The sequence below is a fragment of the Bacillus rossius genome, chromosome 7 (assembly GCF_032445375.1).
Source record: "Bacillus rossius redtenbacheri isolate Brsri chromosome 7, Brsri_v3, whole genome shotgun sequence".
Lineage (NCBI taxonomy): Eukaryota > Metazoa > Arthropoda > Insecta > Phasmatodea > Bacillidae > Bacillus > Bacillus rossius.
In genome coordinates this window covers 49937253-49964751 of record NC_086335.1, presented here as the reverse complement: position 1 = coordinate 49964751, position 27499 = coordinate 49937253, and the positions used below count along the sequence as shown (strand labels likewise).

The 27499-nt window shown below is 35.7% G+C and overlaps 1 protein-coding gene across 1 annotated transcript in view; it reads left to right on the top strand.

Moving 5' to 3' along the window:
• Positions 1-27499, top strand: part of LOC134533993 (protein mini spindles) — a 74995-nt gene that overhangs the window by 11420 nt on the left and 36076 nt on the right. Inside the window, exons 6-19 of the mRNA XM_063371874.1 lie at positions 2286-2409; positions 3378-3595; positions 7696-7890; positions 10775-10955; positions 11648-11760; positions 13159-13360; positions 15980-16137; positions 16656-16807; positions 19667-19885; positions 21392-21575; positions 23726-23938; positions 24602-24838; positions 25482-25644; positions 25793-25962. Coding sequence (XP_063227944.1) covers positions 2286-2409; positions 3378-3595; positions 7696-7890; positions 10775-10955; positions 11648-11760; positions 13159-13360; positions 15980-16137; positions 16656-16807; positions 19667-19885; positions 21392-21575; positions 23726-23938; positions 24602-24838; positions 25482-25644; positions 25793-25962 — 2529 coding nt within the window. The remainder of the gene's footprint in view (positions 1-2285; positions 2410-3377; positions 3596-7695; positions 7891-10774; positions 10956-11647; positions 11761-13158; positions 13361-15979; positions 16138-16655; positions 16808-19666; positions 19886-21391; positions 21576-23725; positions 23939-24601; positions 24839-25481; positions 25645-25792; positions 25963-27499) is intronic.

Below are 27499 nucleotides of genomic sequence, written 5' to 3'. Positions count from 1 at the left end.
CACTGTACTGAAATGAAAACCAACAGTAGTGTTTAGGGTTTTTACACCTCCTTAATATCCTTAAAATGTCCTTACTTTGTCTTAAATTGATTAAGGGCTTTTTAAAGTCCTTAAATTTCACTAAGAATCCTTAAAAACCCCTTAATAAAGACTGATAGCTTGTACTCGTAAATACCTAATTGATAAATGCTGATATTTTAATGTTTTGTTTCAAACTTGGTGGTGCAAACAATGCTTTATGCATGCCTAGTACAATATACAAATTTCAGGCCACCTAATTAGATTTTATTTACAAAAACATTTTAAAATTAATTTTTATAGTTTATATTTCACCTTTAAACTAAAATGGTATGTTTTCTTGTCTTACTTGGAACTTTTAAAGTAAATGTAATTAGTGATCATAGTAAATAGTTGAGGTGTAAAATTCATAATGTTTTCAAGAGATAATTCTTGATATACTGCAACATGTTATTTGTTTTGACAGATTAATTATTATTATTATTTACGATTTATTTATTGTTTGCTCTATGTCTAATATGTGATTTGTTTTCAGAAACGGTAAATTTATTTTATGTGTATCTATGAGACTGTGACTATGTATTTTTCTGGACTATTTGAAATTATGTATTGTTGGGACCCCTCTAAGGACTAATTGAACTTTAAGACGGTAAACGGTAAAGTTAACGTCGTTATTTTGTAATATAAATTATTATTTTAATATTTTTTGATTTAAATTTTACGTGAAATTTTGTAATCCGCGCTATTGCTGCGTGCGGATTTCACGTTTTATTAAGTATTTAAAGTAACTGATTTTGGTTTTCGGCCAATCAAGGGCCACCATTTGAAGTTAAGTTAACTGGCTTTATTTAAGAAGCTAAAAATAGTTCTATAATGGCCAGCTAAGGAAGCTGAAGCTTGTGACGTCGACGGTAATAAATCCTAGCAATTTAGCTAATTAGTGGTAGGCATCCCGAACCGAGGATGATTAATTATGTAATCTAGGGAGTCTAGAACATAATTTAGGATTTATCTAAAAAGATAAATGACCTAGGAGTGTAAAACGTGAGTAATTAAAAAGTGCAAAAATTTGTTTCCTCCACATATGCACATCGTCACGTAACTCCCGTTTTTCATCACATCGTCATCTAAAACCATTGTAAACATTGATATTTTGAAGTAATTTGACATTATCTACGATATAAATAATATTTTGATACAAATTTAATTATTTTTTTTACACACTATTACATCAACTCAGAGGTCCTACAGATTGAGAGACTCTGAGCTCTACCGACTATATTTAGAACCTTACTAGCCGAGCAAATTACTTAAGATCCCTAAAAACATATTACAAAACCGTGTAATTTCGACGAACCCCAAATAAAGACTTTTTTCATGAATTAAATGTGCGCATCCTAACTCCTAATGATTGGAATTCATGTGTGATCTGTGATGTCAAGTACCAGTTAGGAATTCGAATATAGTAAGTAATTAAATAATATTATTGCTAAGAGTAAATTTTAAACCATTTTTCGTTTCAATAAATAATTATATATTTTATTTATGAGTGTTGTGTTCTGTTATTTCTGATTTCATTTGCCCTAGTGTATGTCTATGTATATTTGTACCTTTATTAAATTAATACCTAACTGTGGCCTACAGAATATAATCACATACCATTGGAGAGCCACATAAATAATATCGATTTTTATACAGTCTAACACAGCCCAACGTGTTATGTATTTTAGTCTCCATAGAGGTGGGGCCTACATACTGCACAGATCTATTTGAAGGCCTACAAACGTATCTCTACATAACCTATTTGGCTACCCAAGTGGGGCCATTCACACAAGTGTATATAGAGTGTGTGCAGTAAGAAGTTTCCCCACATTGACAATAGGGGCTTAACTGTAAGAATTGAACCAACAAAAAATTTTTTTGTGTGTTAACTATTTAGCATTGTTATTTGTTTGAGGTATATTCGTGATATTATAAATAGATTTCTATCTTTTGTTAGTGATGAAGGTGTTAAAGTAAAGGGGTCCTTAAAAAACTCAATTTTTGATTTCTCAAGAGGGTGAACTAAAAATGTGGCGCAGTAATGTGACCTGGCAGCCAGGGTGAACGGCAGAAATTCACCCGAAAAAATTCTGAGTGCCAGCGGCTCCATTGGTTCCGGATTACGTAATGTGCAGAACCATAGATGGCTAGATTGAGACCTATTGCGGTACTATGTGCAAGCTTAGTTTTAGTTTGCAACTGAATGTGTGAATGTTTGTGCGTAGTTGTCCGAGTTGGAGGCGGAGTTTGAGAAGGTGTCGAAGGAGAAGGCCATGCCGACCAGGTACCTCAGGTCGCAGCAGAAGAGGCAAGTGGAAGTGGCAGCCGCAGCTGCGGAGGACGGCGAGGGTATGTGATGCATTAGTTAACTCGTCAGTTACCGCGAGAGAGGTGTAGACAGTGATTGTCTCTTGATGTAACTTTCATGTGAAGTGAAGAAATTAGTTGTGGGTTTAGGTCACTTTTCTGCATCTAGTTGAGTTGAAGCTGAACTGAGAAATTTGGTATTTTTTGAGCTGAGCGGTGTTAGGTTAAGTTTGTAGAGAGTCAATCTTTGTTAAAGCTATTATTTTAGGAATATTTTTGTTTATAGTTCAAATTTTGATTGCTGCCATTTGAATGGCTTCACGATATGGACAGAAGAGTAACGAAAGCAAGTTGGATATTTTTCATATTTTTTGTTTAGTTTGTCTTGTTACTGTTAACTGTCCAATGGTGAAAATGTTTGCCTATTATTATGTTTCCAGGTATTGCTTACACTACTCTTTATCATTTCTTGACTATTAAACTTGTTTCATGTTGATATGAGGGCTTTAAATTTTTTGCATAAGCATCTCATGGTAGTCGTGCATTTAAATATTGAGTCCCCAATATATAGTGAGTTTCAAACATGGGAGTAAAGCTCCTGAGTTTGATGGAAAAGTGTTGATTCGGAATGGACCATCAAAGCCAATAGTAGGCAAAGCCTACGGAACCGACTGCATTGCCTGCTTACACATCAACTGTTTAAAAACATAATGTTTGTTCTGCTGTCTCTGCGTGTCTACATGGCCAACATATTTTTTGGCCAGGTATAACTAACAAAGAAAAATCCAGTGCCTGAGGAGATATTGCAACCTTCTTGACCATGCCGAACTGATATGTATTCTTTCCCCTACTTCCCCTTGTATCCCACTTACCTTATGCTCCTCACTCCCACGCTGTTAGCCCGCATGACGTCTGGCACATTCTATACTCCCTCTTCCTGAATGTGTTCTAATTTTATATCTGTTCAGTATTTAATTTCAACACTTCAGGTCCATTTTTTATTTTTACAGAGTGTGATGATGAAGCAGATGGCTCGCAGGAGATTGATACTTACGATTTGATGGATCCAGTGGATATTATTTCTAAGCTTCCTAAGGATTTCTATGAGAAGTTGGAGGCTAAGAAATGGCAAGAACGCAAAGAAGCAGTAGATGCGTTGGAACAACTTACCCTAGCACCAAAATTAGAAAGTGGTGACTATGGGGATTTGGTCAGAGCATTAAAAAAGGTTTGGATTTTATATTTATATGAAATTGATGGTTAAACATTTTCGTTAAAAGAAACAGCTCTTTGAATATGTTCACTAATTAAAAAAAAAAGTATGCACAGAATATGTTCTTACAGACTGACAGACCTACCTACACTAGACTCCCTCTTAACCAGCTACTTTGGAACTGGGATTCAGACAGAATAATAATTTGGCCAGTTAAACAGTCCTTTCCTTATTAAAATACTCTCAAAATCTTTATTAGTATGTATGTATTGTGTATTAAACTACCATATACATATACAGTAAGTCCTCTATTTACGTTGTACCGATTTACGTCGCTAATGTTTGAGTACTCATGTTTCAATTTAAGTTGTCGCCGATTCACAATAACGTCGTTTACAATGACAGTAAATCTTTATTTTAACCAAAACACCGTATATAATTCGTTTATAATTCTTTGTTTCCTTCGGTAGTTAATTTATGCTATGTATCGTAAGCTACACGTTCACCGCCTTATCATACATCATGAGGGACGCTTCCTGCTCTCCGCTGCTCTCCGCGCGGTGATGCAATACTACCAGCCCGCCCGCTCGGCCACCCACGTATCTTGCACGTAGAAGTGTTATCTACTTCCCGCAACGACACAGCATTTTCTCCTACCCCTTCCGGCCGACCTTGGGCCGTGGCCGGCCGGTGGCATGAAACATGGCTCATTTTGCATCGTTTCTAATTACGTCGCGGTTTTCAGGAACGTAACCCCGACGTAAACCGAAGACTTACTGTATGTAGTTTAGCTTACTATATTGAAATAGTATTATAGTATGTAACATATTCACCTGCAGAAGGATTGCATCTGTGTACGTATGGGTCGCACCTATAATTTTTAGCATAAAATAAAAATTTTATGTTAAGGGTCTTCCTTGAACAACGTATTACTCGGATTAAAAATTATTGCTGCATAAGTAGTGCAAGCAAATTATTTTCCCCAAAAAGTGTAGCATATTTGATTTTATTACAAATTGTTATTAAGTGGGGTTAGTTATGATTGCGTAGCAAGAATTTTTAGTCACAGTATTGTGCCGTTTCCGTGCCACTTTCAGGCACAAATGTACGATTTTAAATTTAATTTGTACTTTTTAAAGAAGGAAACCAAATAATAAATTTGTATTTTTAATTTAATTTAATTTTGTTTGCATTACTGTACACTCCGACGTAATCTTGTGCAACCCAGTGCACCTGCGCTTGTTCGCAGGCTTCAATTAGATACTGTTTGCTGACGATTGGCTATTGCTGCATCTCGGCCGCGGTTCGCATCACGTTTTCTCCCTGTAACAGAATGACTTTTCGTGCTAGCGAACGCTACTCCAAGCCCTCTGCTAGCAACTTTAATTTCTCGGAGGCAAGCATAGGTAAGGGTTTTGCCAGCACGTACTGGACTAGGTTACAGCCTTGGGCGACGCCTCGGGATGGTCCACATGACGCCTTTCCCAGGCGATTTAGCAAGTTTAAACTCCCCTCCCCTCATCACCCACCTGTGGCTTCACGGGAACTTCAACTCGAAGCATCAACCCCCAGTGAACCCAGGCGGGGACATTGTCTCTTCAAGGACATTATCCTTTGTCAAACAGAGCCCTCAGCGAAGCCTAGCGGCGGGAAAAATCCCTAACCTTGCTCTGAGCGCTGGTCGCGAGCGCGCCCACTGCACTCCAGCGGATATTTCTGTGACCCTCCAGGCAGGTTCTCATCTTGGCCCTCAGAGCGCACTACTCATCCCTCCCATAAGATACAGCTTGTCATAATCGACCTTGGCAGAAGTTGCAGTGCGATTGCGATCTTAGTTCGCCGGCGACTCGCGTGAGAGCGCGGTGAGTGTTTCGCAGTCTGCTTCGCCCCTTCGGGCATTTCCAGACACCTTCGGGCAATCACCCCCCCCCCCCCCCCTCCCCTTTCTTTGGATGGGGGCAGTTACCTTCTTTAATTAGGCGCCCCGGCGCCATTTTTCGAGGATTCGGCGGGCAGCATCTGGTCTGTGCAGACAACGCGTCGCGATCCGCGAGAGTCAATCTCTGTTGTTCGACCAAGACTCGACACTACGTCAAGGCATAGAGGTCTCAATTTTCTTATTTTTAAATTTTGCTGCCCGCAATAGTTTTTGCTAATCTGAATTTATTTCATTATCTCTCATCATGGCTACCGCGAACTTCCGTGCCGGGAGCTGCCTCCTCTGCCCCCGGAGCCAGCCTACATGACTTCACCCCGCTGTTTTGGGTAAGTGGTCGTCATCCCTCCCCCCCCTTTTTTTTTGCCTTTCCCTGGGCATAGTCTTGCCCAGGCTTAGCCGCCTGTTAACCATTCTAAGTAATTTGGGACTTTGGTTGCAGGCGGGGTTCAAAATTAGCTCCAAGTTCAGCTTCATAGTTTAACTCCAAAATTAGCTCCAAGTTCAGCTTCGAAGTTTATCTCCAAAATTAGCTCCAAGTTCAGCTTCAAAGTTTAACTCCAAAATTAGCTCCAAGTTTAGCTCCAAGTTTATCTCCAAAGACTAGCTGCAAGTTTAGCTGCAAGATTAGCTTCAAGACCCCGAATTAGAAGGGAACTTCACAGCCAAATTAGCAGTCCGTGATTGGGCTCATGCAGTCAGAAGTTTTCTCCCCTCTCCGGTCGAGATACAACTCTCTACACAAAATGATTCCTTCTGGATTTTAATCTACCGAAACCTCCGGTGCCAGGACACAGGATATAATTAAATTTCATTTGAAAATAAAATTAAAAACACAATGTAATTGTTTCTTTCTTTTGAGCCTGCGAGCTCACCTAAAACCAGTGTTAAGTTCAAGATGTATTATTGTTTTACTTTTATATGTATTTTGTTGCCCCGGGGCTCCCTCATTTTTGTGATTAATATATTTTAATACATGTGTAATTATAAGATACAAAAAAAACTAATAAATTATTTTAGTAAAAGGGCAGTTATATAAATCAAACCAACAGTCTTGTTATTCCATTATTATTCATCCTCGATCCACATAGCCTCCTAGAGTTGATATGAGGTTATAAATAAAATTCTTTTGTACGACATCTGGGCACCTCTGTGATTATTGTTGTTGTGGTTTTTTTTCTGGGCGGACGCTTCCAAGGCCTTAATTTAATTATTCATTTTTGAGTGTTTACCTGCAGCCCAGCGTACGTTACAGTATCTAAAAAAATTGTGCGGGGTGTGTATTTAAAAACTTACTCAATACTAACATAATTTTGAATTTTGGTTGTTTGATTCAAAACCGTAATTTACTGGCCTATCAACTGTTCTCGGCTTGATGTTGAGTTATGGAACATTCTGTACATATACATATCACCCTGTAATATAAAAAAATTGTAAAAAAATCTTACTAAAAGGTTCTGAAAAAGTTTTAAATTAGTTCACCAGATAGTTGTAGATATACCATGTTGTCATTTTTAATTTGATTTATAAAAGGTACAGATACTTCATGTCATCAATATTTTTGAACTTTTTTTAGTGTTGGTACTTTTCATTGTCTTTATGAAACCATTCAATCACTTTTTTACATTGAGTGCAAATATGTTCAGAGCTAGGAAGTAAATTTTCTGCCTTTGGCAAAAAATTCCATTTTTAAATTGTGATTAATGATTTTACATTGGTGAAGTTTTATTGCTTAAAACTGATGGAAAATAACATTCCACAGTCTCCAGCCACCTGTTTATTTTTTATGTGTGTTTTTTAAATATTTTTTATCACTTTTCTCATAACATTTTTTGATAATGTTATAAAATGAGTACTTTCTGTCAGAACTTTAGGTAATCCGATTTAATAGTGAAGCATGAGTTTCAACAAATACTAGAAGCCAATATAAATTTATTGTGTTAATTTTTTTTCTGCTGATGGGACAGATAAGCAAAACTGTTTATTAATTACATAAAAATAATTTCTTTGTGTGTGTGTGTGTGTCTTTCTGACAAAAGGCTCTGATGCCTAAGTATAGGATACTTAAACATTAATAGCATATGGTGATAGTTTTTCTTTGTCCATACTACTTTCTTTATGACATAAATGAATCTTTGTGGGTGAAGTACATTGCATGATGCAGTGTTTGATTTTGCAGATAATAACCAAAGATACGAATGTGATGGTGATAGCTGTGGCTGGGAAGTGCCTGGCAGGTCTAGCCAACGGCTTAAAAAAACGGTTCCAACCATACGCTGGTGCCTGCATTCCAGCCATCTTGGAGAAGTTTAGAGAGAAGAAACAGAATGTTGTTTTATCCCTCAGGGAAGCCATTGATGCTATCTACCAGTGTGTAAGTACAGAGCCATTTTTTTGTGTGTAACATCTTAGTTGTCTGAATACGGCATTTGGTGGGAGTAATTTTGTGAATGGAATGGAAGTCAGATGGAAAGGAAATGTGTAACCACTGTGCTGCTATCTGTGGCAGTTGGTACAAACCAAAGTTCACAAAACCAACGACAAACTTTATAGTATTAATTGATTATTGAATTTTAGCAAAATGGGCAGTATTTTAATAAAATTCCTTTCCTAAAATCTTGTCCAAAGTGGGGGTTTAGGATTTTTTCAAGTCTTTTTTGCATTTATTGGATTTGTTTCATTATACAGTTTAAAATTCGGTCTGCTAATAAAATGATTCTATAGTCTATGTAGCTGCTTCAGCAGCAAATTATAGTGATGGGTGTTGAAACTACATGTGTGATTTACATCTAGAAATGTATTTCAAAAGGTACTTTTTGTATGTTTATCATGCTCTGCATTATTTTTAAGAATTCTACGATAATTTTGTGTCCGAATTTCTTACTATAAGTATATTTGCAATATGAGAACAGGGGAGTACTGAAAGACTTTCTGATATTTTTTTGACTAATGCTTAAAGTTTCTCTACATCTCCTGTCTTGTGGAATCTTTGTCCATCTTATAGTAGTAGTAGTTATACTTGCACATAGTGTGTGTGCTCTACTTCAAAGTACTTATCTAAGAATTTGGTATTACATGAGTGGAAGAAAACATTAGTCTTTGTATTTTTTAGTGACATATGTAAAATGCACTCACTGTTCAGTATCCTGTATTGCGTTGCTGTGTATAAACTAATTCCTGTTATGGTACTGATATATATCTTAAGGCTCTAGTATTTGAAAGTGCTGATATGGTAATATAAGGATGTGTCAAGCTTAAGGAAGTCATAGTTTAATTGAAGGCTAATTTTTTTTTACTTCAGGAAAATAACAATTTTTAAAGTGTCCGATTTTTTAAAAGGCAGAATGCAGTAAAAGCTTGATTTAACACTGTTGTATGAGGTCATAACTAACACCTGCGTTATTGGCTTGTAACGGTTCGTTACAGACAAAAATAAAAAGATGTTGCGCTGATTCTAGTTTTGTTTTATTTTTCAAATAGAATGCACAGACAAATCCAAACACTTCCAAAATAGGTTGCTCACTCATTCCACATACATTCGCCCGTCGAGAAATGCTCGCAGCTCGTGCGAGGAGAATTAATAAACAAAAACAATGTTGATTAAGTTCTTCAGTAAAATCTTACTGTAAGCTGTAAGTAACTGAAATCAGTGCGACCTCAATCAGGGCCGCACCTAAAGAAAAACCGCGATCCGCCGAAACGCGGCCTCGCCTAGCAGCGATCGCCCGACGACTACTGAAGGCCTGCCACTGTTTCCTCCACGCAGGGAGGAGAAGTCACATGACCTCACCGACCAAACACACACACACGCTTCATTCACTCTACAAATCACAAGCCAATAGGAAAACAGAACACACATTAAAAACAGTTTTCTCTCCATAGAGCCAGGGACTTTACATTTTCCTTCTCTCTCCCACACCGTGAGACAGCAGTTATCACACATTTCCCACGACCCGTGGTGAATCCCAGCTTTTATCTCTGTCGGCGGGGAATCACAGTTTCTTTCTCACTCACACTTACAGGCCTCTAATGCCTCTCTTTCTAACCATCACACCAGACACATTCCCGTGTTCTAGAATCATTCAACACGTTAATGAACATTACAAACAGCAATCATAATACAAATTACTTTACAAAAATTAAACTTATTGAGAAAAACTTGAAAAAGTAGGTCAAAACCTACAGTGAAGTGTTTTAAAAATCACTTTGAACTGTCAGCATATTAACAAGATTTAAATATGTGACCAAACAGCACAAACATTTTTGTTAAGGTTACAATTTTTCAGGCCGCCTCACTCCAGATTTTTGAGAAATATATCACATCACGAGGAGGGAAAACATTTGGCTTTTGCACAAGAATGCATTCATTAGAGAGAAAAGGAAAGGAACAAGCTAACCTTTTACTATATTCTATATTTTTTTTTCTTCGTTAAAACAATATATATATATATGTAACACACACACACACACACACACATACATACACACGGTAGATTACTTGTCCCTCATTTATCATTAGATATGCAAGTTTTACATTTTTGTGACAGCAATAAAAACAAATGAAAATGAATTAAAGCCAGCTGTTCCTCCCAACCAGAGATGGCTATAATTCTTTCTCCCTCTTCTAAAGAGGACAGAGTGCTATTAACAATGGCCCAAATTTTGGTCATCTTACTTAGGTTTGTTGTGTGTGTGTAAGTGGGATCATGTGTATGGGTGGGAATGCATGTGGGGGCTTGTCTGCATGCGTGTGTGAGCGGGTGCGAGTGTGCGTGGGTGAGTGTAGACAGAACTGTTAGTTTTGTTAATTGAATCTGTGTATACATCAATTTTAAGACTTAATATTTGAGGTGCTCTATGCCTACACTGCTGACAGAAGTCATGCCATAATGTTTTAGAATTGGCACAACAGCCTATTTTCAATTCTTTTGAAGATATGCTTAGTTATAGATAATAACTTTCAAATTGGCTACATAAATTAATTGGCTTCATAAGTTAATATTCCTATTAAATAGTTTTTAGATATATAAGTGCTTCTAGACTTTGATTCAGATAAAAAAAAAGTCTTTTCTCAACTCTAAAAGTTTATTTTTATCATATACAAATATAGTGTTGCGAATTCCTAAGGCCTAATGGTGAAAATTTACATTGTACATGTATATAATTTATCAATTCTGAAACTTTATTGAAATTTTTGTCATTTTTTCGAACCAAAGGTTGGGCAGAATGATTCATTTGGCTTATTTTTTTTATGTTAGACGACTATTGAAGCAATTCAAGAAGATGTGCTGGCAGCTTTGGAGAACAAAAATCCATCTGTGAAAGCAGAGACAGCTTCATTCCTTGCTCGCTGTTTTACGAGGTGCACACCTCAAATGCTCACCAAGAAGATTCTGAAGGCCTATACAGCAGCTCTACTGAAGACACTCAACGAACCTGGTTGGTCCAGAACACTTGATATGCTATAATCATATGTTATATTCAAATTAAGTTCTTTAATTTCTGCAAAAATCTGTGTAATACATTTAGAGCTCTCATAGAATATCATTAAAATGCAGGTCATATTGTTTCGTATCCATTGCTCTGTAACATTTATTTGTTCTTTTGGAGTGAGTAAACATTGTTGTTTGCATTGAATTGAGAGCATTTATATCAGAGATGGGAAAATAATGCCAAGGACAGTGCATGGTTTGATATAATGAGTGCACTTTATTTATTTGGTCCACTTCTGACGAGACCACCGTTTGATTTGTAGTAGGCTTTTATTAGGTAGGTATATTTGTTTCAGTATCAATTTTACTTGGTTTCTCTGGTTAATCTGCATTGTATTTCTTTTACTGGTTTATTTAATATCTGTACATAATTAACCAATAGTATGGGCTACAGAGGAAGTAACCTGTTGTTCTGTTCTAGCTTTGTATACACTGTTAGTTTTTGTTCTGTAAAAGTGGTACTGCAACTCGCATTGCTACCCTCTTGATTTAAAACAGATCATTGCCATTGAAGGCTAGTATGAGACCAGTATTCAGGCTGACCATTATGCATGCATACAGACATTCATACTGTTTTGAATTTGTGTCCTTGGAAGTGGTAACATGGATATTCCTGACTTACTTTGATTGTGTTGCCAGACCCGACGGTGCGAGACAACTCTGCTGAAGCCCTCGGCACAGCCATGAAAGCAGCTGGAGAGAAGTCTATCATGCCCTTCATGACTGATATCGATAATCTGAAATTAGTTAAGGTACTGTCGTAAAAATGAAATTTATATAAGTATACCCTCTTTTATCGCATAATCGTCGCACTCGCTTAATCATTACACCCATATTTTAGGGCGTCAAAATTTGGATTAAAAAATCCTCTCATGTAAACGTTGCATTATGTTTTTGGTCCTGCTATTAGATGCCGAACACTTTGTGTAGGTATATTTTCCGTACAAAAGATGTATTTTAAAGTATAAATATAATATTATTTCAGAAATTACCACGTACTTATTTAAATAACGGAAATACGAAGCAGTCTGATGTGTAAATTTCTTTTAAATACTTTTTAATCATTATAACCTTCATTGTTTATCTGCGTCGCCGCAGTGTACCGCTTACAAAAATGTAGCCATCGCTCGTTGCAGTCATTACTGTTTGGTTATTTTGCTTCCCGTATAAAGCGCGCACTTGTAGTCGAATATCGATATCTCACCAATTGCATGCAACGCGCACACTCTATCCGGTACAGAGTTAACTACATTTGATATCCCATACACTCGTGGTGTTTACTACGGTACTTACGCGTTCGTTCGGCTTGCATTTGGATCACACATTTGTTTTTCTATTTAAAGTTGAAGTAAGGTTTTTGTTGCATGACTTTTTGAATTAAATTGTTTGGCGTGCTCTTTTATACTTCACTTTGTAAATAAACGTACTTTCCATGAATGGGTTTGGTTTTTATGAATACTTTATCCAACAAATTTTTTTTTTCCGCATGATTGTCGCACCCCTACTTTTCAAACTTGATTATAGTATAAAATGTGCGACGATTATGCGAGAAAACACGGTAGTATTGACTAGGCTGGTAGTGCAGTCCAACCCATAATTTAAGAATTGTGTATTTAACATTTGCAGCAAATTCATAAATACATTCCCAGAAACTTAATACATTAAAAAAGGTTGATGAAATATTAAAGTTAAAATGAAATTGAACCTTTGAAGGTGGTCATAATAAAAAATAATGCATTTCAGACAAGTGTTGAATTTAAAAATTATTTTGTAGATATCCACATTGTGTAGTCAAAGTTAAATGTGTTTTATCTGTTTGTGAATTGATCAAATTATATAGAAAGTTTCACTTTTCCTTGTCGTAAACACGACCCCGTGTGCATGATGGTTTGCATTCCAATCAGGTTTGGGGGTTTTTTCAGGTTGTTTGTTTGTGAAAGGTTTTTAAGTGAGTTCTGGTGGAAGAAGGTGAGACTTGATATTGCGTCTTTGGCAGACACTGGGTTCATTGTCCCATTCTTATTTTGCTAGCATTCCGTTTTAGCTTTGATACACCAGTTTTAACCGACAGATTTTTTTTTGTAAAGATGGTGGTAATTTATATATGTGTTTCTGATGTTGCTTTGTGGGGGATGTGTGTGTGTGGACAGATAAAAGAGTGCTGTGAGAAGGCGGTGATGCTGGTGAAGGTGTCGAAGGTTGTGGAGCGGCCGAGCTCCGCGCCGGTCAAAGCGCAGGGCAAGGCGCCTCCCAAGGCTGGAAGCACTGCTGCAAAGCCCGTCAAGAGGCCCGGCACTGCCACTGTCGTTGCAAAGAAACAGCCAGTAAAGAAAAGTAGTGCGCAGCCGGCGGGTAAGTAGCAGTCTTCTTTGTGGACATTTTTAGTATGTGACATCCTATAAACAGTATTTCAGTGAGATTACAAAACTATTAAGATTTTAAGAATTTTTCTCCATGCGGAATGTAAAAGTTGGTAATTCTGAAAAGAAAAGTATTTTAGAATCAGAGAAGCTGTGTTTTGACTGCGATAGTGGATAGTGTTATACTTGCTATCAGATACTAATATCAGCACTGCAATGAAAAAAAAAAATAATATTAAAGCTTTTGAATAAAAAGTAAAATTTTTGAAAAAGTGCTTTGAATATTATGATAAGGTAAAGAAAAAATGATTCCTCTAGAAAATATTAATGTTGTAAAATGTTTTATCCTTCTAACTAGTACTCAAAATTCAGAATTTTTGAGAGCATTAAAAAAAATTAGCAATTGAATGTATGAACTTTAAAAGTTCCTAACGTGTACATACGCATTATGCCCTTTGTGAATATTGCTTGTTCTTAGTGGGACTTAGTTTGTTCACACCTGTTTTTCATGCATCCATAAAATTTTTGTTTGTTGGTGGAACAATGGTGTTCCTTGCTTTACATTTGTAATTTTTTTACTGGAGCTTTGTGATTATCGATACATTTATCTATGGATTGAGGTAAGGTAGTGATAAAGCCGAGGCCACACAGAAAGCTTCACTATGTTCGTGACGTTCACAATGTTTGTGATGTTCGTTATGTTGCTGCGCCAGGTGGTTACCCAGGATAATTGAGTTTGCGATGTCGGAGAGACGCATATCCTGGAATTTTCAAGTGATGATTCAGACAATGATAATATTCTGCTGTCTCTCACAGTATGTAAACGTAAAAAGAAATGGGTTCATGAATTTAATATAAAAATGAATTAGAAGAATTTCATAATTTGATGAAACAGTTGCTTGTGAGAATGAAACCTAATTTATGGATTATTTCAGGATTAATTATTCTCAGTTTGATAGTATTCCCTTGGAATCAAATCCCAGGCATTGTCTTGCATATCATGCATTCTAGATTCTTCCATTAGTTTACTCCATTAACATGGATATTTTCGCAATCTTTTAATTAACTTTTCCATCGACTTGACAATTTAAAGCACAATACTGAGAGAAATTAAACTTCATAAACAGCAAATGCAGAAATAGAGCACAATTTTTTTTTATCTGGGCATGTGTGAAGTCAGCGACTTTTTAGTGAAATATCTGATAACCAAACACCTCGTGACTGTGCTACATATTGAACATAGTGAACATAGCGTTGTGTTGCCAGACACACCTGAAGTGCAGCTGTTTATATTCTACTCGCGTAGTGAACATCGCGAGCATAGTGCCCTCTGTGGCTGTAGCTTTAGACACTGATCTTGCATTTCAGAGAACTTTCTGTTTTACATATTTTCTTGAAGTATCTTTTGGCAGATGTTGGCATGATTTTATATCATAGATCATGGCCAATCTATTTCTCAATTCCTTAGATCTATATCATATGTTACCGTCAGCACGACCTCATTTTCAAAGTGTTTTCAAGTTCTTATAAAATAAAGCCCTTAGACATATACTTGACTTTGCTCATTACATTTTCTTATATTTCTGTTTCTTGGAGTGCTAACCAAACTTTGCCATTATTTCATGTTGTGGTAGGCCATTTTCAGCCATTGTATGGTAAATTTTATTTTATTCTTCATTGTATTAGCAAATAGTAAATTTTTTGATGTACCATTCTTGTTTGATACAATGTTCTTATTCTCTCCATTTAACTCCACCTACATTGTATATTCTAATATCTCTTGATAAGTTAATGCACAGGTACACATTAATAATGTATTTGTTTTCTTTATTCTGTTGACACTTGCTGCAGTTAAAACATTAAATTTTGTAATTCTTTAAATTAGGTAGAAAAAAATTAAAACTCATAAAGATCAGAGTGTCCACAGGTCATGAAAGTAATAAAAATGTCCCAAAAAAAATTTTAAGTACGGGAAGTTGCAAAACTTCTATTCCCAGCACATGATGATCACAGATCAGGGAAACTAGGGAAAAGCAAGGAATTTTTTTAGGGGTCAAAGAAATATTTGAAATAAAGTTTATCTCTGTTTTGCAATGGTTTCTTCAATGGTGATTTATTTTAAAAAATATAAGTTAAGCTGTATAATTTTCATAACTGTGTCTGCATATTACCTTATTTACGTAAATAATTTGTGCACAATTTTTCGTAAAATGGGTTTTAAAAAAGCATCGTGCACAGGTACTCAAAACTTAACAATGCCGAATGGCAACACTGCATATGACGACAAGTACTGTCAGGTTCCAAAGTTTCTTAACTTCAACAGTTTCAAAATGGACAATGGTCATATAGTATGAGGTTTGAAAGTGTGTTTTTATGAGATTAGCAATGATTACCGAAGGTGTAGGGTTGCTTTGGGGAATATATATTTAAATATTAGGGGTGTGAGGCCTGTTAGGGTAAATACGGTATAAATATTCAGTTCATTATATCATCATATTGATAGTTACTTCTCTCAACCTCGTAACATGTTGTTCAAATAAATAAAAGTCTACAACGAAAAAAAAAGCCAGTTTGTTTGATTTTTTTTTTTTCTCCAACCCTGCTGGTATAGGAGCGAAGGGGAAGGCGGTGGTGAAGCCCATGGAGAAGGAACTGAGCCCAGAGGACCTGGACGAGAAGGCGGGCGAGATGTTCCCAGAGGAACTGATCAGCGGGCTGGGGGACGCCAACTGGAAGACGAGGCTCGCTGCTGTGGAGCAGTTGACTGAGGTAAGCCCTGTGACCCACTCAATGCATCCGGAAGGGTGGTCAACCCGACCCAAGGATATCGGGGGGGCGGGGGGGGGGGGGGGCTGGAATGAGCCGTGAATTGCTTTGATGTCGGAAACTGGAGAAACTGTGAATTTTTTAAATTTAAAGCTATCAGGAATTATATTTTTGGGCAAGTTGTACGTGCCTTGTATTTGAACAGAAATATGTATCACCCTTAATTTCACATGCCGGACTCTAATCCATCTGTGGTGGTATCACTAAGAAACATGACTTTTTATGTACTTAGCGTTTTTCCAGCACTCTTAACATTTTAGAAATCGGAGAATTTCGAAGTGTGAAGCTATTTTATTGTTGATCAGAAATTTTTTACTTGAGTGTTTTTGTTTAAGGAAGTTTGTATGTATTAATTACGAAAGATGTGGAGAAGTATGGATTAAATCAAATTTTGAGTTTTGCTAGACACCCTCACTGTGTTGTATGTTGATAGTGTTACAAATTTATATCGTCCTTTGCAGATAATAAAAGCCATGGATGCAGCTGATGTTTCCAGTCAAGTGGTCATCCGTACTCTAAACAAGAAGCCAGGGCTGAGAGATACAAATGTACAAGTAGCCAAAGCTCGCCTGGAAACTGTGAAATATGTGGCAGAAACAGTTCGCATGTCCAAGTGAGGTTCTTTTGTAGTTAAGTTGTAAACAAATGTCTGAATTTAGATGCATAATTATCATTAGTAACCTCTCTTTCATTCTTGTTCTTTCCTGCTCTTTCTCTTTCTCCCCAAATTTTCTTTTTCTCTCCCTCTTTCTTTCTTTCTCTTTCTTTCATTCGTATTCTCTATGTATGTATTTTTGTACATACCATATTTTTCAGTGCACAAAAAGAGAATTAAATGCTATTTTGGAGAGTTACAATCTGCTACTCAATTTACTGTACTTTTTTGTAATGTAAGTCACTTTGAATATAAATTCATCACATCAGTAACCTTCAAAATATAAAAATGTTCAATTATTTTCTAAAACTTAATTTTAATTGTATGGAAGTCAACTACACAGTTTTTTTGGACTAATTAGTAGTGATGGGCCTAGACTCGAAAATTCGAGTCGAGTCGAGCGAGTAGCATCAGCTCGGCTCGGCTCGGAATTCGAGTTTATTTTACTCGACGGGGCGAAACTCGAAAGGAAATTCGGGTAAAACTCGAAGATAAAAATATAATAAAATTGAATTACAATAAATTCATAATATCTCCTTACGTGACTTCGGCCGACACTAAAAATTACGTACGTAAGACCGAAACACGTACTTACAAACAATGACGACAATCGGCCATATTATTTATATTTTAGTTTTACATACTGCCAACTTAACATGTGTGACCACAGCAAAGAAGAAGAACACAATTTTAATAAACAAAACACGAATTAAATTTTATAATCATAATATCGGCAGAAATATTACTTTTTTTTTTAGTAAATCCGTGCTACAATCGGCGCAACGTTACAATAATAAATTAACGGTAGCGCTATATTTGTGCGCATGTTTGCGACTGATACGCCACCAATCACAAAATGGCATTTAAAAAAACTTTGCTCGACTAATTTTAGGAAGTATAGGTTGGCGAACATGAATTTTTTTTCCGTGTTTGTTTACACTATTACGTTCGGCGAGATTGCGTTTTGTATAATTGTTTGCTATCCAAGTTAAGTGGCAAGTTAAAATTAATTATGAAGTATAAAGTATTTTATAAAGTGTAACTATTCAATACAAATACAAAAGCATGTATTGGTTGGAAGTGCCAGCTTGCGATTGGCCGGCAACGTAACGGCGTTAGTGTTGTAGCAATAATCTTTAAATGTATTATATTTGTTATGGGAACGTTTATTGTAATGTTGCGCCAATTGTAGCTCGGCCTTACACTTCCCATAAGTGAAAGTTTTCAAAAATGTTCTAATGATTGTGTGAAACCCTAACCTTCGCGCCAACAAGCCTAAATTATATTCAATGTTTTTTATTGACTCGTGAATGCTACAGGCCGCAGCAAACTCGTTCGGTTCAAAATAAGGTAAATATGTAGTTGAGCGGTATTTGCGAGAAAAAAAAATGTTAAAAATCTGAAAATACTTTTATTATATTCTCTTTAAATTCCTCTTTTCATTAAAGCCGGCGGATATAAGAAATTCCAAATACTTTAGGATATATCGAATTTTTTAATTTTCACAGTTGGGCGATATTTGTTAAATAAAATTTAAAAATTCCGAAAATACTTTTATTCTATGCTCTATACCTCAATTATTGAATTGTATTATATCAGTTAAGAATTTAACCTAAATAAATTATTTGTATTAATACTTGTATTTTAAATATATTTGATTAAGTGGGCCATGATATAACAAGACAACCATCTAAGGACTCTTAGCAATAAAGTGCAAATATTCAAGCTCGACTTAAGTGTCAAAGATTCAAATAAAAATTCAGACTCGATTCGACTCGACTTGAATTTATGATCTACAAACTCGACTCGAATCGACTCGAACTAATTATTGTAAAATTCGACTCGACTCGACTTAAAAATTTGCAGGTTCGTACATCTCTACTAATTAGGCATATATGTGATACTAGTTGTGAGAAAGAAATATTATGCAAAACATGAAATTACAATAATTCAGCATTAACAAATGATTTGTTTTATTAGATTTATGTTTTAGGTTCTAAAAAAACCATTTTTTCACTCATATCTATATGGTTGACGTAAAGCATTTCTTTAATACTTTCTCAATATCATCATCATTGATGTTACTTAATACCTTATGCAAAAAATTAGTTCTGAGTTCTGAGTGAATCGGTGACTTTGTTGTTTTGTATCTTCTATATTACTGTAGACAACCACATGTAAAACTTTCAACCTCTTCACTGCTTTCATGTTATTTGTTTGCTCAACTTAACTGGCCAACATAATTTTAAATCGTGTTTCAAAGCACCTTCAAACTTAATTAAAAACATAAACGTTCAAAGAAGTAATCATAAATTGTACGACACATAACATAAAATTTGTGCCAGTAATCAATTGTAGTTAATGAGAATATTAGAGCCCAAAATTTTATTTTACGTTAAAATTCTCTGAAGCATTATCTACATACATTGTCGTAGTCATTATGACTTTAAACGGTAGAAGAAATCAGTCCTGCCAAATGTGTTTTGTGTGGTGATTTCAAGCTAATTACAAATATTTCTTGGCATTTTTAAATTTTTAATTTTTTAAATTTTAAATGTGCATTTATATTTTTATAGGATGTATTTATATCTCTGCCTATCATAATTCTTAATTCACCCCTAAACCTAAAAGCTATTTGTGTTTTTCTTTTAAATATCCTCCTTACATGCATGTTTCCCAAGCTGAGTCATTAAAATAAAATACTGGTACCAACTCATATTTGGTCATTGCTGTAGTTTGGATCTTGACTGATGTAAATAGGTGAGAGATATTTTGAAAAATTTTTGGCGAGAGATACAGTAAGCTTGTGTTGTGCAGTATGGTGCTAGACTACTGTCTCACCGAGGTAGTGGAGAAACTGGGCGACCCGAAGACGACCACACAGGCTGCGGACACACTCACGGCATTGGCAGAGGCCACAAAGCTGGACGTCGTTGCGACTGATGTCCTCAACTATGCCTTCTCCCAGAAGAGCCCCAAGTTGCACCAAGAGTCTCTCAATTGGGTGTCCTCTGCCATCTTGGATTTTGGATTTGTGTGAGTTTCTTAACTTCTTATTGGGAACACCAATATCATCATAATATGTTATTTCAGTAATTAGGTCTGTTTGATACTGATATGGTTAGTAAATATAAATGCTGGTGTAAGTAGAGATATTGAGTTACTGGTGGTGTTATCAGTATCAGAAAAGGGGTTTTTAGAACAGCCGTATTTAATATTTAAGTTAAATAATTTTTAGGTTTAATGGTTGAGACATCATATATTTTATACATATATTTTATCCTAAGAATATTTATATTATAAATTTTACATCTCTTTAGTATTTAATTTGTTGATAATTATCAAATTGTGTCTCACCATTTCATTATCTTATTTCAAAGGATACATACCCATCACAGATTAACGGAATCAGTTTTTTGTGTTGTGGATCAAAATTGCTTACTACATTTTCACCCTGCCATTCCAGTAGACGTAATTGCAACCACAAACTCGTAGTTTCCATGAGCTGAAAATAATATTTACTGGTACACAATCATTCATTCAAGAAGTTTTCAGGAACTATATATGTAAGTAATGTGTTGAAAATAATATTTTAATTTTTTTCCCTGCATACCTTTGGAAGAAGCATGATGTAAGTGGCTGTCATTTCACATTAACTATTAAATCATTAAATGTATTAATATTATTTAGTTGGAAATAAAGATCTTCGCATGCATTAAACTCCATTAAATGCTCAGTTTTATTCAGATTTTTCCTTCAAATACAGTTGCACATTAATATTTTAATTTACCTTGACTTTTGCAAATTATTTATTACACTTAATTTAGTGCATATTAATTTGTTTATAATTTTTATATTTGTGATTGTATTTTAAGTTTTTATACCATCAATATGTCCCTAAGTCTTAGAAACAAATCAGAATTTTAAGCCACTAAATCCAATTGTAAATTATCCACCCATTACATGACTGAATTCAACCCTGTTCAGATGCAGGTAACTCAAACAGATAATGTGAAAAAGTATGGAGTGGAACTTATTTTGTAGTATTTTTGGCAGATTTAGGCCAACATTCACTAGTGATGAGCTATTACGTCCATCCCATTAAAAAGATAAAATAACTTAATAGTGTAATGTGTCTTTCTTGGAACCTAAAAATTTGGGTTTGTTTTAAAACACAATAAATCTGTTTTTCCATGTCAGGTTTTTTTTCTGCAAAGTTAACTTCCAATATTTTAATAAATGCATAGCTTGGATTGTATATTACAGATTATAATTTTTGGATAGAGTTTTGAGTTATTGAAAGCATATCAACTATACCTGCCAAAATATATAACAATTTATGTACTTAGTGACAAATTATTATGCTGTTTTCACTCAATAGAAAATTTTGTATGCATTTTCTTGAATTAGATTCTTGAGTTTTAATATTTTGTTTTAACTTTTGCATTGAAAATAATAAAACTTGTTTAGTTTGATAAAACTTAAATGGTATTTTCAGAATTACGGAGGTAAATATTTTTTCTTTTCTTTTTTATCTTTAAGGATACAGCCAAAGCCTTTGGTGGATATAGTAAAGAAGGCTTTAGCTGCAACCAATCCGGTGGTTCGCAACTCTTCCATCGCTCTCTTGGGGACACTCTACCTGTACATGGGAGATGATCTTCGCATGCTTTTTGACACAGAGAGGCCAGCTTTGCAACAACAGATATTTGCAGAGTTTGACAAGGTAAACTTATTTTATGTTTACTGTAAACATGTAATTGTCTCTGCATTTTTGTTTTTATTTTATATAATTTAAAATGTTTACTGGTGATTATCATAGGGGTTGTCCATTAATCACGTGATGTTTTTTTAGCAAATTTTTAACCCCCCCCCCCCCTCCCCCCTAGTGATTTGTGGTGATGTTTTAGACTCTTCCCCCCCCCCCCCCCCCCAATAAATCACGTGTATTTTTTTGGTACAAAATATTTCTAAAAATTTCAGAATATTATCTTTAAATATAGGTATAATCTAATTTAATTCTGGAAAATTAAGCACAGTGATAAAAATTTCCAGACACATATTAAGGTTCCAGGTTTATTGTTTATTCTCACTGGCATAAAAATAATAAAGGAAAGGCTTATATGTGATTTACGCATGTATTCGGCGCCAAAATCACAGTCTTACTGGTGACTGGCAAGCCGAGCCGGGTGGTTCATGTTGCGGCGGGCGGGGATATTGTTGCCTGGCTACGGCGAGTCAAGGTCACGCATTGCTTTTCGGTTTAGTAGAAATCGGGCGAAAAAATAAATACACGTGATATCTCGCTACACCTCCCCTCCCCCCTTGTGATATTTCGTGATTTTTCCCGACCCCCGACCCCCCCTTTCGAGCCTCACGTGATTAATGGACGATCCCATAAATGTGTAAAGTTTGTAACAATATAACTGGACCTGTGCAAATATCAGTTTAATTTGGTTTCATTATGAATAGTAAATTATTTTTGAATATGAATATCAAATTGAAATAGTGGGGAGAGAGTTGGAATTTGACTACACAAAATTTTCACACGTAACAAATATGTAGTGATTTGAAAAGGTAAATATGTAGTGCAGTAGCTTATGGGTAGGGACAAGGTTTTATCACATTTGCGATAGCTCGGTTTTTTAGAGAAAACTCTGAATTTTTCAATTTTCATAAAATAATGAGAATTCACTTCCTAATACTCAGAATACTGAGAAATTGCAGTTTTAAAATGAACTTACCTTAATTTAAATGATCAAGATGGTCTGAAAATTGCATGGAAAAAAAAAATAATGATTGCATATGTTCTTAGATTTTTATGCATTGGCATAATTTATTTTTTAAAACATGCACCATTACCAAAGTAGTCAGATGCTGAAAGCTACACCATCAATATTTAAGTAAATTTTTTAAGTTCTCTGTGTGGTATTTACACAATCAATAGCCCAATCGATATTTTGTTTACAACTAGCAACCATTTGATTAAGAAGTGCTTCTACATTATGTAGTTCTATGTAAACTTTATTCACATTTTGTGTATAGTGTTTGTGTTTGTTTACGTGTTTAAGAATTTTTCAATGTTTGTAAATAATTGCAATTGAACTACATATTTACTTAGAATGTATAAAGGAAAGAAACCTGTGCTCTTATTGTGATGTAATACTTGCTGGTTATATTTAGCTTGTTATCATGACTCTGCCTTTAAAAGAAGTGATAACGCCAGATGAATGGTTTAGATATAATGAAATAAATTTAAAAAAAATAAATCATTAGGCAAAATGAGTTGTTTATTATCAGTGTTTTTTTAATTTGTTAGTGTTTAAGATCCTGCCAACTTAAGAGGTTAGGGTTTGTGATTTCTGTGCTTAAGACTTTTTTAAGGTTAGTTCTGCCCTAAAGCAAAGGCCGCACATGTAGCTTTCGTGTTACAGTGAAAGGTCTTCAATCTATCATTCTATGTTCAGGCACATTCCATTATTATTCCACTCAATATTAAGATTCTTTTGGTTGGGTTTGGATATTGTTGACATTGGCCGCCAGATTGTATTCTGCTCTGCCTGCAGTTTGTATTTCACGCAGTTTATTGTTACTGTCTGTTTTCATTTCAGTACAGTTTTTACTGTTTTATAGTGGGTCACATTTCAAATCATTGCATTTAGTATTCCAGTTAAATATGTTGATGTCCAATAAATCAGCAAAATTTCTAATCCTGCATAACTCTTGAACAAGCTGTCTTTTCACTTGAGGAGAGGGCTAAAATTCCGAAAGAAGCCTCTTATCAAAATGGTTAAATATTTTTAATTTTTGTGGTGGAGTATTTGTATTACAGTTAAAAAATTTTCAGCTTAAATGTAACATCTTGACTTGTTCCAGCACGCTGGTGACGTTCCCCCACCCCCTACAAGAGGCCTGTCTCGCTCGACCAAGGCTGCTGGTGACGGCGGCGAAGACGAGGAAATGGATTACGAGGATGACGAGGAGGGGGCGGCCCAGAGCACGAATGTGAGGGAGCTCATGCCCAGAGTGGACATTAGCTCTCAGATCACGGAATGCCTAGTCACCGAGCTTGCTGATAAGGACTGGAAGGTGGGTGTTGTCTGTAACCTTTGTAGTATTCCTCGCAGCTAACAGCTCTTCTTTCTCATGGGCAGAACCTTTCTCCAAGGCAGGCTTTTTCTATTGCATGCGTGACTACGAGTTGGTGTTTTATGAGAGGGCTACTAGCTGGGCATTTTTAGCTTCTATCAAGTCTGGGTTTTCTTGAGTGTAGAGTTGTGCATTTTACATACACTCAAAAGTCTTATTTGTGTAATGCATTTATCCTTTCTGATAGTACGGCGGAAAGCGTATGGATTGCGGAATTTGGCTCGTGAATGGTAGCGAATCCCTTGTATAGTCTGTACAAGGCGATAACTTTGAGTTTTGTACTGTATATCATGTTTCCTTAAAGACAGCAGTGGGTGCCAGCGAGCGAATGCAGCGCTGGTGCCTTGCTGTAGACTATTGTAACAACATTTATTGAACATTGTGAATGTAGAAAAAAAGGAGGGAGGGGGGAAGGAACTTGCGGCGGCGGCCAAGCAAAATCCATTAGCTGTGCAGGAGTGCCCACGTCTCGTCACCGAGATAGTGCGCTCACAGCCACTGCTCGCCACTCCTGCAAATAGCATGCATGCTGACCAGTGGAAGTTAGTTTCAGATTATTAGTTTTTTAAATATCCTAATGTTGCATACTTTTTATTTGATCAGGTTCGAAACGAAGCCATTCAGAAGCTGTCGAACATACTGACAAAAGAGAAGTTTGTGACCAACAGCCTGGGTGAGCTGCCTCCCGTGCTGGCCAAGCGCCTTGTTGACAGTAACGGCAAGATAGCCGTTGCTGCGTACTCGCTGTGTCAGCAGCTGGGTGTTGCAATGGGGGCTCAAGGCAAGACACACATCCGCACGTTCTTCCCGGGACTGCTTCAGGGAATGGGTGATAGCAAGGTAAGCAATTATCCGTGATGCACGCTGATCTAACCTACATGCACAAAAGAATAAAGTTCAGAGTGAAGGTTTGGAATTCCACACTTTTATTTACCTGGTCGTATTCAGTAATTACGAGTGAAATTGTATATTAAGAAAAGTAATTTTTTTTGCTTTTTAATACAAATACAATTAAGCATTGGATTGCAGTGAAGTAACCATATATCTGTTTTTCTCTCCCCTCTTGTTTGGATTCCATACTAGATGTCTAGTCTGTTTACAAAACATTCAATATAAACACTTATTCTAGCTTGTAACTGGGAAAAAATTAAGAATCAATTTATAATTTGGTAATGGCTCTTCAATATTATAATTTTTTTTGTTGGTAATACAGTAGGACTGGTTTGCCTCATCGTTTGATATTCTAGTTGGCGATTGTCTACGAAACTGAAGTTTTGGGGCATCGAGTAGTATGTACATTTAAAAATCTTCAAATATAATTTTTTTTAAATTTTATAATTCACTTAAACCCTTTGATATTTGTTAGATTCGTAGCTATAAGTTTGCAAGGAAGGTTTTGTATTGTGCTAGATAAGTCTGCTTATTTTTAGTTTTAATATAGTGCAGTAATGATTAGTAATCAGAGGTGATTGTTTTTATCCAGGTGTGGGTCCGGTCAGCAGCTTTAACTTGCATCAACACGTGGGCTGAACAGTGTGGCTCTAAGGAATTCTTTGATGGGGAAATGATAGCAGATGCTCTGAAGAGCGGCAGCCCTGCCTTACGCAGTGAGCTCTGGTCCTGGCTGGCCGAGAAACTGCCCACAAGTAAGTAGACTCACACATTTCATCATGCTTGACTTGACCTTGGATTTTGTTTTTAAACTCATCTATCCTGTATTATTTTTATATGGTAAAATATTGGTTATGTCTGTATGTTTGTGTATTGTCACTGCTTGTGTGTGGTGGTGTGCAGTACCTGTGAAAAGTATTTCAAAAGAGGAGCTTCAAGCATGCATACCTCTGCTCTATGCGAACCTGGAGGATCGCAACAGTGATGTTCGCAAAAGTGCTCAAGAGGCGGTGCTGGGCTTCATGATTCACCTCGGCTACGAACAAATGATGAGAGCGACTGAGAAACTGCCAGTGAGTGCAGACTTGTTAACTATTTACTATTAACTATGTTCTAATTACTGTGTTTTATCGCATAATCGTTATTTTGGGGTATCAAAAGTTTTTTTTTTGGGGGGAGGGGGGGGGGGGAGAATTCTTGCATAAAAGTCGCATTATGTTTTTGATCCCGCTGTTAGATTCTGAGTACTTATGTAGTAGTAAACATGACCTTGCCAAAGATCACAGGGCAGTTTTCAAGTTGCAGCCAGGTATGGTATATATGTATATACTACTGTAGTTACATTGAAAATAGTTTGACGTTCCCTCACAATATGGTTAAATGTTTCTGTCTCGCCATTTTCTCTATGATTTACATAATTTTTTCCCATATAAGACGTCACCAAAAAACCATTGTTCGTTAGAATATTACATTACATTTTACTTATAAGAATTTCCAATGTGTAAATTATCTCAAAAACTTTTTTCAAATGTTATTTATCTATTTTGTTGCTACTGTGAAGCATTTATGAAAATGAAAATGTAGCAAGCTGTAGTTAAAATCATACATGTTTGGTTACGTTGATGCCTGTATAGAGTGCGCGCTCTCTGTCTCGTACCAAGTAAACCACATTTGATAGCCCAACCCACACTCATTTGTGGTTAGTGTATTTTATGATGATGATAGTTATGGGTACACTATGTCAGTTCCGCCTCACGTTTGAGTCACGGTTTTCGTTATCAATAAGTTGATACAAAATATGTTTTGGTTGAATGACTAATTTTAATTGTTTGGCATGCTTTACTACATTAAAATTTATATTAAACATAATTACCATGTAAAAGTTTTGTTATGAAAAAATTACCTCAACAAAAATGTTTTTCTTATATAAAAATCGCACCACAAATTTTCAAACTTGATTTTACATAAAATGTGAAAGGATTATGCGAACAAACACTGTAGCTTTGTAGGACGTAAGGAAGTGTGTGATTTTTTAATGCTGGATGTGATCATATTTCTCACAGGTTACTAAATTGATTAATAAATTGTAAGGCTGAAAACGTTATAATTCAGGATTAATTTTGAAACTGTTTAAAAAGAATTTATATTACGGTATTTGAAATTCACTATGTTGAAATTAGGGCTGTTCTGCTGATACCTCTTTTCTGATACCATGCTACCATTACTGATACCACTTTCGATAGCCCAGTATCTCTATTTATACCAGGATACTACAACAAACATGCATAATTACTATCACACTCACTATGTAAATAAATAAAAAATTAATTTTTATGAATATATACACATGCAATTTTAGAATTTTTTTAATTTTTTATGTGAGCTGCTTTTGTAAAAGGTAAGATGGAGACTGAAAGTTTCAGTAACAGTTGACTGTTTTTTTGGTGCTGTATATACGTTTACAAGAGAAAAGAGCTAAATTTTTGACAGTACATATTCAGAATTTGCACCTCAGCCTATTTCACTATCTTCAAAAGAATTAAAAGGTAAAATCTGATTGTAGCTAATGCACTTAAAGGTATAATATGTAGATTACACCCAAGATTTGCT